Below are 18,437 nucleotides of genomic sequence, written 5' to 3'. Positions count from 1 at the left end.
GAAATGCTCAGGCCCTGGGGGCAAGATTGAAATGTCCTGGTCTCCCAAAGAAACTCTAGAGTCTGGCTGGTGTATTCCTGGCCTAACCTCCAAAATGAGACTGAAGGGAAAGATGACGCCTAAAATATGAACCAAGCATGGTGGGAGTGGGAACGGCCTCTTTAAGGCCAAGTTGTTGCCTCAGGGCCCCAAATTGAATTGGGGTGGGGATGGGGTAGGGTTAGAGATCATCCAGTCCAACCATTTTATTTTACAGATGAGGAAATTGAGGCCCTGGAATGGGAAGTGATTTGTCGAAGCTTACACAGGAAGTTAGCTCCAGAGGAGGAACAGAACGCAGGTTTATTGACACCCAGCCTCCAGTTCTTTCTCCTAAACCATGAGCCTGCACTCAGGTGGACGCTGTCTCTACTAAAGTGTGTGTGTGTGGGGGGGGGAGTGTTGAAAGATGGTCAGGACTTAGAGTGCAAAGTAACTCCCAATGTGCACACAAGTATACACACAGATAACATGCATCTCTGTATACACGCACATACCCCACACACATAACACTTGATGCAACCCCCACTGAGCACACATTCCATTTTTTCCCAAATATCCGCACATGGTGAAATCGTGTATAGACCCCATCATGCCAACACCCAGAGCTGCTTTTTTGACTTCTCCCCACCTTCCACATCTATGCCTGGGTGAATCCCAACATGGGGTTCCAGGCAGCATGTGGTTGAATGAGGGGGTTAAGATCAGATTGGGGTGGGACCTAAACCCAGCCAGACCTGCCCCAAGAGAAGCACGCCCATTGCTCAGCCAAGAATGGCTTTCTGGATCCCCTGGCCTGAATCACCTTTTTAGAGAGGAGGAAATTTAAGATTCAGAGAGAGATTGGGATTGTCCAAGGTCATGTAGCTAGTGAGAGTCAGAGCCAGGGATGGAATATACACTTCCCTTTTTCTAAGGGTCTGTGCCAGAGACCAGACATGAGCCTGAAAAATTATCCGAGTCTGGGACTCCCTAGGGGTCTTAGAAAGAAAATGGGAAAGAATTATCTTCCTTCTCATTCCCTAGAGTGCTCAGCTCCCAAAGACTCCAAATCCAATGAAAGCCTCTGTCTACCAACAGATTGTGCAAAGGAATTCAAGAGCCCCAAGGTCCAGGGGGCAGCCCTAGATGAAAAAATAAGGTTTGGGTCACTACAGCTTCTAGGCTATCAGGCTCTAGGGCTCTCCCGGCTTTGGGCCTAAATCTAAAATGCTTCCAAACCAGTCTGGAAGTCTCACTATCACAGGCTTATAGAATTCAGACCTTGAAGGGACCTTGGAGCTTAACTAGTCTGAACCCCTTATTTTACAGAAAAGGAAACTGAGGCCCCCATGGGGGGGGGGAATAAAGTGATTTGTCTAATGTTAGACAGCTACTAAGCAGCAGGACCTGAATTCAAAACCAGGTCTCCAGGAGTCAGAGTTGGAAGGGACCTTAGAGATCATCTGGTCCAAGTTCTTATTTCAGTGCCGAGGAAACTGAGGTTGAGACTCAAACTGTTGGTGAATGGTACCTGAAATCCAGATCTCCTGACTCACAGTCTGGGGTACTTTATGTGATTGTTTCTTAGCTCTGGCATTGGCCCAATCCTGGGGGGGAGGGTAGAGATAGAAACTTGGTTCTAGGAGGTGGCAGAGCTTGGTTTTCAGTGGTGTGAGCTCTTGACCAGCGATGCCTGGACCAAGTTCTAGCTCTGACTACCCAGGCCTCCCCCAGGGATATCTATGGTGTCCTTTTGTCTTCCTTCCTGTGACATGATCTACCTCAGCTGGTCTTTCTGTTCCCTGCCTGGCCCTTGGATGTCTTTGTCCCTCCCTCCCACATTCTTTCTTCTTGTAACCTTCCTAGGGCCCTCTTTGATCTCTTAGGTGAATGTAAGTCATAGAATCACAGAATGTTATAGGTGGGAGAGTCCTCAGAGACCCTTCTCTTTATAAATCGGGAAACTGAGGCTCAGGGAAGTGATTTGCCCAAAGTCACACAGCTATATAAGGACAGAGTCCAGGTCCCCCGATTCACTATAAAAGCCAAAAGAGAACTAGATCATTTAGTCCATCCCCCTCATTTTAACAGATGAAGAAACTGAGGCCTAGAGATGGGAAGGGATTTGACCAGAGTCATAAAGAGAATTAATGGCGGAGCCAAGTTTGGAAACCAAGGTTTCTTGCTCTTTCCACTATTGTTCAGTCAGACCACCAAGGAGCTTTGTGGGTAGAGTGGAGATAGGAGGTTTTGCCAACCCTGACATCTCCCCTCCATCCCTTTCTTTCTTGTTGCTTCTGTGTGGTCTCTCAACACTGGTGGAGGCACCAGGTTCCTCCTCTCTGGGGTTTGGGTAGGGAACATAAAATGCTTTACAAACCATAAAGGCCCCAGCTACCATGATTATTATTAGATACCTGGTTATGCTACTGACTCATCCTCTCTGGGCCTCAGTTCTCCCTGTAAAATGAAGGAGTTGAATGAGATCCTCTTGAAGGTCCCATCTAGCTCTGTGATTGTGAGAAGGTCAGGTTGAGCCCAAGGGTCCTTGAAATTCTCCAGCTTGCTACCAGGTCATCATTAACAGTGAGCATGAAAAGTGCCTGGTCCTATGTGAGTGAATTCTATGTTGTACCCCCTGACACTGCCTACCCTCTGGTGTCAGCTGTTCTCACAGTGTGCAGGTTACTTGGACTCCTGTCTCCTCCCACCCCCAGTGGTCCCTAGGACATACAATCTCTCTCTTTGACTTTCACTCACTTACACATGTACCCACACCCCAACACACACACACATACACACATGCTACCACCACCACCGTATGTACCAGCCATGGTGCCCCATTAGGCTCCCAGGCTGATTCACACCAACCACACACCCATCATCCACCCAATGCACTGACTGTACCATGTGCCTTGTTACCATGTCCTCCCCCTGTCCCCTCCCAGTACAGCACAGAACCCATTCCCATCAAATGGTCCCCGGTTGTTATTGATACCCCAGGTATCAATCAGCAGCCTCCTGAGTACAGACAACTCCCCTCCCCACCTACTACCCAAGTCCTTTGTCCTTATTCTCCACCCCAAATATTACACCTTCCATTACCTCTTTCATACCCACGTCCCACTGCCAGATACACTGATGGACTGGCTGGCTAGGCTGCCTTTCTAAGGGTCAATGGAGGCCTTTTTCTCTTGTCCACTACTCTGTGACTGGTACTAGGTCAGCTAGAAGAGCCAGATTCAAGCAGAAAACTTGGAGCAGTCCAAGGCCAAGGAGGCCCTGTTGGAGTAGGCAGATCTATTCCTGAGCTGGAAATCACTTGGAGATGAAAAGTCAAGGGGTCTGTCCAAGAGAGAAGAGGGAAGGGGTCTGCCCCAAGAACCTTCTCTTTTCTTCCTGTACTATGGACATTCCTCGAGTGCCCTTGTCTTTCTGGCCCTCTGAATTCTTCATCATTCTCAAAATCTTAAGAATTAGAAGAGCTCTCAGAGGTCAGCTAAGACCCCTCTTCCCTTCTTTATCATAAACCTATGGGGCTCTGAAGAAACTTGGACCCCTACTTGCTCACTGAGGAAGCTGGAGATCTTGTGGCAGCTCTCTGGGACCGAGGAGAGGGCTTCTCAAGTACGGATGTACAGGATAAGCTTGATGCTGTCACTCTTCCCAGCTCCTTCCCCTTATAAGCAGGGATAGGAGGGGCTGAAAAACTCAGTTCCTGCTTCCCCAGGGTGGCATCTCCATCAGGTGCCTCAAGAGAAGGTCCACTGACCAGGAAGGGAGGTAGCGCTGCCTCCCTGAGATCTCAGAACTGGGGAGGACTCCGAATCTGCCACTTGTCTTCTCCCAAACAAATGAGAATGAGAAAGGATTTCACTTCCAGTGTGGAACAGATGCAGGGGCTTTAGCCAGAATCTACCTGGAATATAACTCCTGCCTTAGAGCCTACCTGGAGCCAGAAACCATTCCTGATTTGACTTTAGCAACAGGCCGGGTCTAGAACTCTAGAGTTATTCCTCTTCTGGATTGGCCTCGTTACTCATTTCTTTTTTTTCTTTTTTTTTTTTTTTTAGTGAGGCAATTGGAGTTAAGTGACTTGCCCAGGGTCACACAGCTAGTAAGCGTTAAGTGTCTGAGGCTGGATTTGAACTCAGGTACTCCTGACTCCAGGGCTGGTGCTCTATCCACTACGCCACCTAGCTGCCCCTCATTACTCATTTCTAACCTTGGGGGCCAGAAGGCAGGAGCAGTACGGAAGAGATGAGAGTCTAGAGGTTTTCACTTGGGAGCCAGCTTGATTCAGGGTGATTGGGTTGGTTGTCTTCTGCTCATTGAGATTCTGCTTCTGTTTTTCCTCTCTGCCAGGGGGTTGGGTTTGATGGGGCCTGGCAACCTTCCTTCTGGCCTCCCACCTAACCATTCCTTGCCAATAACAGAGTTCTAACGCCATCTCTAGTCTGCCTCTATGTGGGCCCCAGGAGCTGTTCCCTACTCAGAGACCACTGACAGTAGCCATTCCCCCCACCCCCAACACATACCACCAGGGCCCCTGGCTCTTCAGGGACAAGCATTGTTAAAGGGCTAGGGTCATGTTCAGTGCCCAGTGAGGCCAGATCCCAGGATAGTATCCCTACCCATGGACTGCCATACTAAATCCATACTACCCACTGGGTTTCAGGGGCCATTTGATAAAGGAAGGGATTAAGTCAGATTCCTCCCCTTACCCCCCTTCAGTGGACACTGATGAAGAGTATGTAGGTGACAAGTAGGAATGGCTTACAAGGACTCGGCCCCTTTTGCCCTCTGCTTCCTCCTCTCTCCCTTAAGGAGGAGAGACAGCACCAACCTGTTGCTAAAGTGCTCTAAGATACCATGCAGGAATATGGCAAGGGTGGGGCAGGGAAAGGAAGGGTTGGTCTGGAAAGGCTCCCTGGATGGCAGGCTTTGGTTTGGGATGCACACTGTTCCCTAGTGCGTCTGCTCTGACCTTGGGATGGGCTCTGATGGGGTGGGGGTGGGTGGGAGGGAAAGGCTTTGAAGATGTCATGACACCATGTGTCATGTGTGTATGTGTGTGTGTGTATGAAAATATTGGTTGCCTGGTTCTGCTGAGAGGGTTGCCCGAGAAAAGAAGCAGCTGGGAATCGGAGGTAAATGGAAGAACCTAATCTCCCAAACCCAGAACTCTCTCTGGGAATATGACTGCCAGAAAATGGGGTGGAATAAGAATCCTGAGACAGAGGCCTTCCTGGGTCCTCCTTGACAGTGTCATGGCACCTCAGCTCCCTCTCCCCAGGAAAGCCCTGAACAGATGGGATCCTCCTAACTTGGGGAGGCACCCTGAGAAGGCACATTTCTATGCATAACCACAGGAGCTGGAGGCACCTGCAATAATTGGGGGGAGGGCAGGGGCACAGCCACACTGCAGGCTGGGATGGGGCTCTTGGCTCCACCTACTCTGTGAATGCCTAAGATCAAGGGTAGGAGAGGGCCCCTGCCTCCCCAGGCTGGATTCCCAATCAGCCACAAGCTGCCTCGGGAGTTCCCATAGGGCTGAAGCTCCCAGATGAGTCCAGTGCTTTGAAGTCTCCCCAAACCTATGAGCTTGTCCACTCCTACATTGAATTTAATTCAACAAGCATTTCCTAAGCTCTTGCCCTTTGTGGAGTTCACAGGGCTTGGCTCCAGGGGCCATGTAAACATCTGATTCTAGATGCAGCCCCCATTTTAGATGTGATTCCAAATTCAGACATGGTTCAATTTTGAACTCCTCCCTCTGCCTCCTCCTTCTTTCCCATCCCCTCCTCCTCGCCTGGTTACTAACTGACAGGAATCCCCAATGATGGACTCCTTCCCTCAGCTTAAGCCCCAGAGCTTCAGCTCCGTGGGTTCTCTGTCAGCTTACTGGCCTTGCCAAGCTTCAACCCCTCCTCTTTCTCCTTTTCAATTCCGTTGCACCCTCCCTCGGTCCTCAGCCCTTATGTCTCCCTCCGTGTACTTCAATATTGTTGGTGCCACCCTCTTCTTCCTCTGCCTTCCTCTCTCGGGCTCAGGCAGGGGGAAGCTGGGGGATCCCCAGGCCGGGCTTTCTGTACTGAGACTTTTTTGTATGCCACAAACTTTTTGTATATTTTTAATTTTGCTGCAACATGAGATATTAAAGTCATTTCAGTACAAACCCCCCTGGCTCTCATGGATGTTTCCTGAATTAGACGAGGAGAGGTAGATGGGAGGTCACAGCTTGGCCTTCCTTCCAGGCCTACCTCTTTGCGGGAAGGGTCTGCCTCAGAGCAGCAACCAGGAATTCTGACACCTAGTGGGGCAGGCAGAAATCAATGGGGCTTGAGGGTGGGATTGAGAACCTGGCATCTAATCCTATGAAAGGTTGAAGTAGTCTGGTCACAGAAGTCATGGGAGCTAAGTAGGCTGAGAACCTGGAAGACTGGGGTGTTTGAAGATGAGCAGAGGTGAGGAGAAGATGTGAGCCAGGTTCTGAACTTATAGGAAAGGAGGGCCAATGACCCAGAGATACGGGGATCATTGCAACAGGGATCAAGAGAACTTTCAAAGTGAATGCTAAGTGATAGTATCAGAGAGAGAGTCTAAAGGGGGCACAGGGAGACAGAAGCATATTGATTCCTCTTCTTGGTATTATGCATCAGGGGCTGAGAGAAGGAACAACCACCCTTGGGAAATATGCCAAGACATGGGGTGTCTTTAGGAGGAAGTTGGAGGTGGGATGGTGGCAACACCAGCTGGGATTAACAGGGAACAAACTGGGCCTTCCTTCCAAATCTTGACATCTTGCTGGGCATAAGAAATGAGTTCCCCTGTATCCCTCCAGCCTTGGTTGTGGGGAATAGGAATGGGGCTGGGAGAAGGTAAAATTTGTGCTTGATTCCTTCTGCTGATTGGAGAAAGGGATAAACCAATCAGTTAGACAGCTTTGAGCCCCTACTTTCCAATTATACCATACAACTGGAGATCATCCAATACACCTTTACTACAGATGGGAAAAGTGAAGCCTAATAAAATTAAGTGACTTACCCAAGGTTATAGTTACATAGTAGGCAGAGCCAGAATTCAAACCAAGTTCTTCTGATTTCAAATCCTGGGCTAAGTGCCATGAAAAAAGGCAAAACAAAATGTCATCAAGTGATTCAAGGAGAAGAAATCACTTTTGGCTTGGGGAGATGGGGGAGGGGGGGACTTCATAGAGGTGGTGGCAACTGAGCGGAGCCTTAAAGAGAAGAAGGATTTCAACAGACTTTTCCCTGTACATAAATGGAAGTCTCTAATGCATCTTAAGCAAGAGGAAGGACATGATGAAAGTGGTGCATTAGGAAAACAACTAGGGCAATGAGTGTAGGAGGAATGGAAGAGGGGGAGACCAGAGGCTCATTAGGAGACTACAGAAATATTCCAGTGAAGAGAGGACGGAGGTCTATGCTAGGGGGCGTTAGACTAAGTAATCCCTAGAGGATCTTCCAGCTTAGACATCTCCCTGCCAGCTGGAGTATGCTAAGAAAGCACAAAAATAATAATCTCTCACATTCCTGCAGCACTTAAAAGTTTACAAAGCAGGCACCTAGGTGGCACAGTGGATAGAGCACTAGTCCTGGAGTCAGGAGGAATTGAGTTCAAATTTGGCCTCAGATACTTACTAGCTATGTGACCCTGGGCTAGTCACTTAACCCCAATTGTTTCCCCCAAAAAAGTTTACAAAGTACTTTCCTGGGGGCAGCTAGGTGGCGCAGTGGATAAAGCACTGGACCTGGATTCAGGAGGACCTGAGTTCAAACTCAACCTCAGATACGCGATACTTACTAGCTGTGTGACCCTGGACAAGTCACTTAACCCTCATTGCCCACCCAAAAAAAAAAAAAGTACTTTCCTCATAACAACTCTGCAAGTTAATCTATATAAATATTACTCTCCATATTTTATAGATAAGGAAACTAAGGCATAGAGAGGTAAGGTAAGGCTCTTAGTAATACATCTAGTAAGCTGAGCTGAGCTGAGATAGGCCTTCAAGCTCGGGAGGAAGGAAAACGAATGAGACGCAGGAACCGACGGGCAACAGCGCAGTTTTCTGATGTCCTCGTTGTGGCAGGAGCTGCGGCTCCTGTATAGGACTGCACAGCCACACTGTGGCCTGTGGCTCTTCAAGGCGCTGATCCATGATCATCCGCAACTGGTGGAAGTCTACTATAAGTGCTTGAGGCAGGATTTGAACTCAAACCCAGTGTTCTTTCCATTATCCTGTACAGCTTTCCACTACAAATATAAAACAAAACAAAACAAAAAAAAACAAACACCAAAAAAAAAAAAAAACCCAAAAAACCAAAACCCCGGTTTTCCTTCCACATGCAACCCTATGAATTTGCAGACAGCACCCGAGATCCTGGAGGGTATTTTCACTGCTAAGGAAGTCTGAACTAATTCTAGGAGAATGTGTCAGAGAGGACAGGAACTAAACCTCTCTCTTCCTGCCTGGAACTGAAGCCTGGTCCACACCAGTTTCCTGTCACTGTGGCTAGAAGCGCAGAATATACTCAGAGGAAGGAGGGAGCAGTTATAAGGCCTAGCCCTTCCAGCCCAGGTCATCTGGCCTCTGGAGAGAGGGGGGAAGCGGGGTGAGAGGGAGGGAAGGCCTGGGAACTCCTCCATCAGCCTCCTCTTTTAGAGGGAGCCCTGAACCTAAAGAGGTATGTCTACTTTCCAATGATAGATTACAAAATGTCAGCACTGGAAAGTACCTCGGACTGAGGTCATCTGAAAGATGTGGTAAGTGAAGTCCAGAAAAGGAATATGAATGACCTGCCCAAGATCACACAGCGATGGCGGCAGAACTGGGGTTAGAACAGGCTACTTAAACCATCAATATACCCATTGCTGCTTCTCCCAAATAATCTCCTACTTTGTTCAGCCCTTGATACTTTTCCATTCCTTCTCAGCTGATTTTCACAACCCGGCTTTGAGGCAGATAATTATCCCCTTTTGAACAGAGGAAGAAACTGAGGCCCAGAAAAGTTAAGCAATTTATATGGGGTCACACAGCAAATGAAGAAAGTCAGTGTCTGGCCTTGAACTAGAACCCCAGGCTCTTGGGGCCAGTCTTGGGCTCATTCCACCAAATTTTAGACATTAACAACCTAATGCTGACTCTTAGATCGAGGTTGTGCTTGAACCAGCTCTTACTGATCATTAAGGTGTGAGCACCCGCAGCTTGGAAATGGGCAAATGCTATGAATTAGGGTTTGATTAATTCTTTTTGTTTACTGTTGAATAGATTTAGGAAGGTGTTAATAATGCCAATTAAATTAAAAAATATATCCTGTAAACAGATTTATGGGGGGAGCTGGTTGTTAAACATTTAATAATAGCACATTTCTGCCCATGGGGTAATGAAAACAGTTCCAGGTTGAGAGTCAGTAGAACTGAGTTCAAAGACATGTTTGCTACCTGTATCACTTTAGATGAGGCCCTTTTCTGGGCCTCACCTCCATCTATAAACTGAGGCGGCTGGACTAGATGCCCTCCAAAGTCCCCTCTAAATCTTGGGGCCCCGTGATCCTGCTAGTGTTCATTAGATCTGGGATGGTTTTGAAGAGTTGATGTGAAGGAATAGGATGGAATCCTGAGGGGGCAGGGCCTAGTGTTGGGTCCTAGGTAGCCAGGGGCTGTATGAGGACAGTGGGTAACTTTGTTGTTTTAAGGGGTCTGAAAGGGAGGTTAAACTTCATCTCTAGACACAAAGTCTGGCTAGGAATAAAGTGTAGCTACCTAGGGCCCAGCAGGTGTGCCTTACCAACCCTGATTATCTCTTATCTGCCCCCGGGATAGTGTATCCTACATCTTCCTCCTTATTCTCTGTTATTACCCAACTCCCCCCTAGAGGGGCTGCCACTCTTCTCAGGATTCCTTCGCCTGGCCTAGGGTCCCTGGGACCTCCACCCACTCTAGTCCAGTGCCTCTTATCAGGCCAGGAGGGGCAGGAATTCCTGGTTTGCTTGGTGGAGTTTCCGAAGCAGGAAATACAACAAAGAAAATTCCCAGCCAGTAGAGAGGTGGGGGTTGGGGGGGACACACCATGGAGTTCGAAGGGAAGAAGGGGAGAAAGGTATGTTTGGAGCTGTGGCTTGGGAATGGGCTTCAGGACTCAGAAAATGGGGGATCCTGGAGGGGGGAGGAGTGAGAGGAAGAAAAGATACTTCTGGAGGGTATAACCAATGTAAGGGTCGTGCTATCCTGCTATCTTTCCCTGCTCCCTGACATAGACTGATCTTGGAACCGGAGGGAACTCAGAGATCAACCTTTTAAAAGAATTCCAGTGTTTCTTAACATTTTTGTGTATTACTGACCCCTTTGGCAATCTGGTGAAGGCTATAGACCCCTTCGAGATATGTTGTCTTTAAATGAGTAAATTAAAATACATAGGATTAGAAAGGAACCCAATTACATTGAAATCAAGAGGTAGTTTTTTCCTCATCCAAATTTACTGATGAGGTGAACTAATTTACTCATGGAGAAGAGTAAGAACCCCAGTTCTAGTCTAATTCCCTCATTTTACAGATGAAGACATGAAGCCTGAGAGAAAAGTGTACTTGAACCCAGTGTTAGCCTGGTTAGGAAGACTGGCTAGCTGTAATGATCACTCTGACAAAGGCATCAGCTTCTCCTTATCCAGAGTTCACTGTATTAGTAAGAGGGACTGCCAGGTGTCACATCACTGTGTGGCACAGAAGAGCTACCTGGGGAGCTTGAACTTTTGGGGGTAGACTGTCTGTCTGTCTCTGGTCTACTGAGGGTGTGTGTGTGTGTGTGTGTGTGTGTGTGTGTGTGTGTGTGTGTGTGTTTTCAAGGGAAAAGCTTGTGGGGCAGATGAGCCGGATATAGAACACAATATTGAAGCTCTTCCCATTAGTTTTTCTTTCATGAACTGCCTTTTGCTTTCTTGTTTTCTGTGAACCTTTCAGTAAGTGGTTTGGTTTAGGGACACTGTCCCAGAAACCTCCATAGACTAATTTATTTTTGTAAACTAATTATAGGCAATTCAGAGGCAGAGAGGCTGGAGTCCTTGTCAGGGTTATTGGCTCATAGATCAATTGCCCTGCCTTTCTGATTGTGCTAAAAACTCAATCTTGCAACATCCCAAACTTATTCTCCAGTTGCTCTCAGTCATGGATCTTTTCCAGAGAAAAGACAAGCAGCAGGCCCCAAACTTTCTTCTGTCCCATTGCTCTCAGTGGCTCTAGACTCTGCACCATGCCCCCAGAAGCAGATGAATTAGAAAGACAGATTGATCCAACCTGCCACCCCAAACTACCCAGTATTCTTAATAGACCCTGGACCTTCCCTGTTATCCATCTTCAGAAACCCCTTCCTTTTAAATTTTTTTACATATATAATGTATATTTTCTACATTATTACATTTAGATAAACCTAGATAAATTCTAGTACATATAACTTAGTATTTTAAATCTTTCCTCTTCCTTTTTTTTATAAACAGGTAGTTTTCTTTCTTTTTTTTAAATACAGGTAAATAACTTTTATAAATAATGTATACATATAAATTTATATAAACAATATATATGACAAATTTGTTTAAATATGCTTACTATATAAATAAGACCTAAATAACTCATATATACACAACATATATATTTGTGTATGTATATAGATACGTGTATATATATCCTGTACCCTTCCCAGCACACCCCTTCCCCATCTTCTTTTTTTCTTCTTCTTTTTTTTTTCAGGTTAAACATTTTTATTTATATTTTTCTGTTCCAATCTCTATCTCTCCTTACCTCCTTCCCCTCCCCCCTGCCCATGGAGGCAAACAATCCAATATGGGTTACATATATGATCATGCAAAACATCAGCACATTTGTCACTTAATGAAAGATTATGAAAAATAGCATGCTTTAGTCTGTTCCATCAATATCAGTTCTTTCTTTGGAGGTGGATAGTATGTTTCATCAAGATTCTTTTGGGATTGTCTTGGATTATTGTATTATTGAGAATAGTCAAGTCATTCACAGTTCTTCATCAAACAATATTGCTGTCTCTGTGTACAATGTTTTCTTGGTTCTGCTCACTTCCCAATACATCATTTCATACATGTCTTTCCAAGCTTTTTAAAGTTATCTCCTAGTCCCTATCTTTTTTGGATTGGGATTAAGGTGGATTCCAGGTTACTCAGCCCCTCCTAGAGATTCTGGCCCTTGGAAATCCCTGTGTCTTTGTATCCATTTGGGCCCATAGGCAGTGAGGTATATACACTGCTGGATTCAAAGTCAGGAATACCTGGGTTCAAATTCCACTTCCAGCATTTACTAACTATGTAACCATGGGTAGGTCACTTAATCTCTCTGGGCCTCAGTTTCTTCATCTGTAAAATGAGGATCATAATACCCCATAGACCCTAACTTGCATGGTATATTTGCAGCTCAAATGAGACAGTAAAGCTATGTAAATGACAGCTATTATCTGTCTGTCTATCCATCTTTGAAAGTCACCATGTCTCTAATTTCAGAATAGGCCTACCTCTTCTGGTTAGAGATTTATACCCTCCCCCAGAGGCCAAGTGGTTCTAGAAGCTTTCCACTTAAATAAGCCAAAACTCACAGGAGGGTTTTAGGGCATGCAAACTTCCTTGGCCAGAAGCAGAATCACACAAGTACATACATGTGCTCATACACCTACTTGAATTCACACGGACTAATACATTCACAAGGACACAGCAACTCATAAACTCAAACACAAGGACTCACACACACTCATATTCATACACATTCATATTCATACACACTCATACTCATACACACTCATACTCATATACACACTCACATTCTTACACACACAAACATGCTCAGACACACACACACACACACACACACACACACGTGAGTAGTATGGTGTAATGAAGAGAAGTCTAGAGGTGAAAGCCTAATCCCAGCTCTTCCACTTCCTACCTGTGTGGCCATGGATGTCACTGGATTCCTCTGGGCCTCAGGTTTTTTCACCCATAAAATCAGGGGGTCAACCAGATGACTTCTAAGAATCCTTCCAGCTCTAAATGTATGATCCTATGAGCCATATTCAAACATAGAAAACACATATATCCACAATCACTCACAGACTCCCATCCACACTCACACTCAATTCATACAACTCATACATTCACAGAGTCTCTGGTTACAATTTTCTTTCTTTTTTGGTGGGGGGGGGATGGGGCAATGAGGGTTAAGTGACTTTCCCAGGGTCACACAGCTAGTAAGTGTCAAGGGTCTGAGGCCGGATTTGAACTCAGGTCCTCCTGAATTCAGGGCCAGTGCTTTTATCCACTGTGCCACCTAGCTCCCCCCACCATTGGTTACACTTAATGTCCCAATAGTGCAGCCCTCTGGGGGGGGGGGTCGGGGGGGGGGGGGTTGTGCTAGCAAATGTTTAATAATCAATTCTCTAAAAACAAATGTGTAGGGGCAGCTAGGTGGTGCAGTGGATAAAAGCACCAGCCCTGGAATCAGGAGGACCTAAGTTCAAATCCAGCCTCATACACTTGACACTAGCTGTGTGACCCTGGGCAAGTCACTTAACCCCAATTGCCTTACCCCCCCCCCCAAATAAATAAATAAATAAATATGTATACAACACACTTTTAAGTTTATCCTGTATTATCAATATTTTCTGTCACTTCAGTCTAAGTGATCAACAAAACACTAAATCAAGCCCTGATTTGTAGCATTTGACAGTTTTTGAGGTGTTAATACTCACACTGAAAATTTAACAATCAAATCAGAGGCACAAGATGTTTCCAACACAGCCCTTGTCCTGCCCTAATTCTGTCCTTATTGGGAATCCCCAAGTCATACTAGGTTTAAATACACATCCACAGAGCAAGGGAGGCCCCCTGAAGCCTGGCTGAGCCCTTGGGTTTTGAGGCCCCTGCCCATGCTTCTTAACGTCCCCCCACTTACTTTCCTAGGGCTTTGTGTCTCCTATCCGTCGGCTGGTATTCCCTAAGACAGGACGTCGGTCGGCTGGGAGAAGTCCTGTGAGCCGACGGCCCCTCCACTCTGTGCCCCTGTACCCCCCGGACTACCTCATTGACCCCCAGATTCTGCTGTGTGACTACCTGGAAAAGGAAGTAAAGGTAAAGGGTGAGGAAGAAAATCTCATGGGAGGAGATGTGGGCAAGAAATTGGGGGCAGGGACAATTTAGGAGTATGGATCTAGAGCTAGAAGGATTCTTAGATATGAACTAGATCCTAGATTTTTTTTTTGCTTTTTTTTTTTATGAGGCAGTTGGGGCTAAGTGACTTGCCCAGGGTCACACAGCTAGTAAGTGTCAAGTGTCTGAGGCCGGATTTGAACTCAGGTCCTCCTGACTCCAGGGCTGGTGCTCTATCCACTGTGCCACCTAGCTGCCCCTAGATCCTAGCTTCTTTTTTTTTGTTTGTTTGTTTGTTTGTTTTGATCCTAGCTTCTTAAACTATGGGTTACAACCCCTTTTGGAGTTGCATAACTGAATGTGGAGGATACAAAAAACTTGGCAACAATAAAAGGTTATGTATGCTTATTTTACATGCTTATATACCCGGGGTCACGTAAAAATTTCTTGGGCAAAAAGGGGTCATGAGTGGAAAAAGTTTAAGAAGCCCCCTCACTTTACAGAGGGGGAAATTGAGGCTTAAAGAGGTCAAATACTCTAGTTTGAAATCAGGGATTTTGCTCCATACATAAATTAATCATATCCCCAGTCTATTATTAGATCCACTTATATGTCAAAGTGTTTATATAGGGTATGGTGTGATTAATGAGAGGCCAGATTCCTCCTTTTGGCCAGAGAGGTTTGAGTGAAGGAATCAGCTTTGTATAAGGAATCAAAAGTGCATAATCTACTTAAGTTTCATTGTGGGGATAAAGTTGGCTTGATGATTTCTAAGAAACATTAAGTTCTTCATCTCAGAGCAAAATTAGCAGCGTGCTCCATTCTGAATAGTAATCCAAGAAGCTTAAGAAATATGTCTATTTTCTCTGTATTTTCCAAAAAGTCAAATTCTATGAAAATTACTTTCTCTTTTTCTTTAGAAATGTTAATACAAGTTCAAAGAAGAGTACTTTCTTTGGGGGGGTGAGGCAATTGGGGTTAAGTGACTTGCCCAGGATAACACAGCTAGTAAGTGTTAAGTGTCTGAGGCTGGATTTGAACTCAGGTCCTCCTGAATCCAGGGCTGGTGCTCTATCCACTGTGCCACCTAGATGCCCCCTAGAAAAGTACTTTTTAAAAAACAGGCAGTATTTTTCTAAAGATCATGTAAAACTCCATTTATACTCTTTATGTACTTTTAAGTATATGCTTTTAATTTGTTGCTTGAAGTAAAATTGAAAACATTTTTGAACGTGATTACTGATTTAAAAAAAAAAGGTTAAATAATCTGCCCAAAGTCTCTGAGGTTATAAGAAGTAGAGCTGGTTGGTAAACTCCAGCATCCCACTCCTGATGCTAATTCTTTCCTTTCCCCCACCTTATTTCCTACAAAGGAGCCAAGCTGTCTTCCTTAGCAAGGAGATAGACAGTATGGTGTCATGCAAAGAGCTTTGGCCCAGGAATCAGGAGGCTTTGGTTCTTGCCCTAATTTTGTCATTGAAATACTGTGTGACCTTGAACACATCCCTTATCCTCTGGCCTCAGTTTCCCGCACTGTAACACAGACACACTGAGCTAGAGGATTCCTAAGGTTACATCCTGATCTAACATCAGGGGGTTGATTGGATAACCTCTGAGATTCCTTCTAGCTCTCAATGGTATGATTCTATGAGCCACATGCAAACATAGAAGATACATATAGCCACCCTCACAGAGACCCATCCAAACTCACTCCTGACATCCAATGAGTAAGACACAGCTATAAATTGGCAGCGTTTTTTGTTTGTTTGTTTGTTTTTTGTTCTTTTTTGTTTGTTTTTTGTGGGGCAATGAGAGTTAAATAATGTGGAAATTTATTTTGATTTGGGGACCCTACCTTTAGGCTGAGATTAGAAAGCTTTAGGCCCTCAGGGTCTCTTCTGTGTGGGAGGTGCTGGAGCCCCTCTCCCTCAGCTTCAGCTGAGCCAAAAAGCCCCGTGGGCTGTACAAGATGCCAGGTCAGACAGCTGGGGGAAAAGCCCCCAGCTCCCTCCGACCTAAGCGGAGCTCTCTGAAAGATGCTGGATAGCCTGTGCTGTGGCACGTGAGGCTGGAGTACACCCCCCTCCCCCACCAGCCACAGCCCTGGCTGGAGGATTAGCTTGGTCTGTGGGGGCACAGGAAGCACTGAGATCTGAGTGGAGATAAAAAAAGGTATATATAGACCTGGGAGTTCGATTAGAGGGGTTGGGGGGACAAGACAAACAGTAACGCTGGACTAGGAGCAAGGAGGAAAGGCCAGCGGACAAGATTAGAGGGACGGCAAAGGTGGAAGAGGGCAGACTGATGGAGCAGACAGACAGACTGACTAGGAGGCAGCTGAGAGCACAGAAGTGGTCAGCACAGGGTAAAGGTTGGAGAAAGTGAAGATTAAGAAGAGTTAGAAGAAAGTAGCTGAGCAGAGAAAGTGTAACAAGCCCTGAGGCTGAAGGTGGCTAAGGCCCTTATTGTATTAAAAAAGTTCGAGGCACAGCAGGTGGGAAAGAGACGGGGTGAAAAGAGATGCACAGCAATGCAGTCAGGTTGTACATTTTATTTCCCTGTATTCTTAATTTTAAATAGTATCTCATAAATAAACTCTGCTTTGATTATATAGTTAAGAGGTATCTTAATCTTTAGCTTATCAATTTGGGAGCAGTGTGGTGGAACTTTATAAACAGCCCACGTTAAATTAATAGCAGTCAGATAGCCAAATAGTCAACAGAGTCCCCAGATTAGTCACCCCAGTCAGCTTTAGCCCCCAAATTAGCCCTAGTTAATAAAAATATTTTCATATTTGAATGGCGACCACGGCAGGATTTACGGCCCAATTATAATTTTTCTAAACCTATAATTTTTCATAAATCCAAAATTATATAATTTTTCCGGATTAGATATACTTATTAATAATTAATTTTTGTACAATAACTAGCCCAGGGTCACACAGCTAGTAAGTGTCAAGTGTCTGAGATCAAATTTGAACTCAGGTCCTCCTGAATCCAGGGCCGGCGCTTTATCCACTACACCACCTAGCCGCCCCACAGCTATAAATTGTTGAAGATTTTTTCCTCAGTCAGTCAGTGAATAAACTAAAAATAAATATGTGCCTGACAGTGTGCTAAGTACTAGGGATACAAATACAAATGAAAATTGACAGTCCCTTCCCTGAAGGTGTTTACATTCTTTTTTGCTTTTTGTATTTTTTTTGCAGGGCAATGAGGGTTAAGTGACTTTCCCAGGCTAGTTAAGTGTCAAGTGTCTGAGGTAGGATTTGAACTTAGGTCCTCCTGAATCCAGGGCCAGTACTCTATCCACTGCGCCACCTAGCTGCCCCAGGAGTTCGTTCACATTCTAATGGAAATGCCTTAGTGTTGTTCCCTCAGCAATGGCCATTTTGTTGTTGAGTTGTTTCACTTGTGTCTGACTCTTCGTGACCCCATTTGGGGTCTTCTTGGCAAAGGTACTGGAATGGTTTGCCATTTCCTTCTCCAGCTCATTTTACACATGAGGAAACTAAGGCAAAGAGGGTTAAGTAACTTCCCCAGGGTCATACAGATAGTAAGTGTCCGAGGCCAGATTTGAACTCATGAAGATGAATCTTCCTGATTCCAGGCCTGGTGCTCCACCCACTTTGCCCCATAATTACCCCAGCAGTGGACATAGGCTGCAACTAATCAGTCTCATTCTCTACTCTATAAGTTTACAACTGATAATAGTTCACATTTATATAATGTTTTAAAGTTTATAGGATCAGGAGAGTAGGGGCTTTCTGTGTGTGACCTCCTAGAATCCTGGTCCTGGGGCCCCCCAGAATAGACTGGGAGAGAGAGCATTGCTGTCCAAGGTGCCCAGAGCTTAGGAATGAACTCCTTTCTTCCTTAATGTTTTAGACGGCACCTGTATATATTCTCTTTCTACATAGTTATTTAAAAGTTTTCTCCTCCATTAGACTGAGTTTTGTGAGTGCAAGGACTGACTTTTGCCTTTCTTTGTATCCCCAGCACTAGGCACAATGCCTAGCACATAGCAGGCACTTAATAAATGGTTATGGACTTACTGGTCTTTCCCCTCACCCTGAATCTCCATTTTATCTCCCCTCCAGGTTTGGCCCAGAGCAGGGATTAGGCAACCTCTAGCTGGTTGGTTAGGCAAATTCCTGTTAACTGGCCACTGGGTAAAACTCCTGAGATTACTAGACTAGTCCAGAGACCAGAGTTTTTTTAATCCTGGCTCACCACTA

At 45.5% G+C, this 18,437-nt stretch overlaps 2 protein-coding genes across 4 annotated transcripts in view; both read left to right on the top strand.

Moving 5' to 3' along the window:
- Window positions 1-14,099, top strand: part of XKR7 (XK related 7) — a 35,353-nt gene extending 21,254 nt beyond the window's left edge. For 2 of the 3 annotated variants that reach the window (XM_043982674.1, XM_043982673.1), the window contains exon 4: window positions 257-1,640. In XM_043982674.1, the coding sequence (XP_043838609.1) occupies window positions 257-260 (4 nt within the window). In that variant the 3' untranslated portion in view covers window positions 261-1,640. Of the gene's footprint in view, window positions 1-256; window positions 1,641-14,014 lie in introns of those variants that run through there. The other variant, XR_006354747.1, reaches the window with a different exon arrangement.
- Window positions 9,944-18,437, top strand: part of CCM2L (CCM2 like scaffold protein) — a 30,763-nt gene continuing 22,269 nt past the window's right edge. Inside the window, exons 1-2 of the mRNA XM_043982671.1 lie at window positions 9,944-10,144; window positions 14,015-14,182. Of these exons, the coding sequence (XP_043838606.1) occupies window positions 10,115-10,144; window positions 14,015-14,182 (198 nt within the window). The 5' untranslated portion in view covers window positions 9,944-10,114. The remainder of the gene's footprint in view (window positions 10,145-14,014; window positions 14,183-18,437) is intronic.

This window comes from Dromiciops gliroides, chromosome 2 (genome assembly GCF_019393635.1).
Source record: "Dromiciops gliroides isolate mDroGli1 chromosome 2, mDroGli1.pri, whole genome shotgun sequence".
NCBI lineage: Eukaryota > Metazoa > Chordata > Mammalia > Microbiotheria > Microbiotheriidae > Dromiciops > Dromiciops gliroides.
Note: the sequence above shows the minus strand (reverse complement) of the source record. Positions and strands in the feature narration are given on the sequence as shown.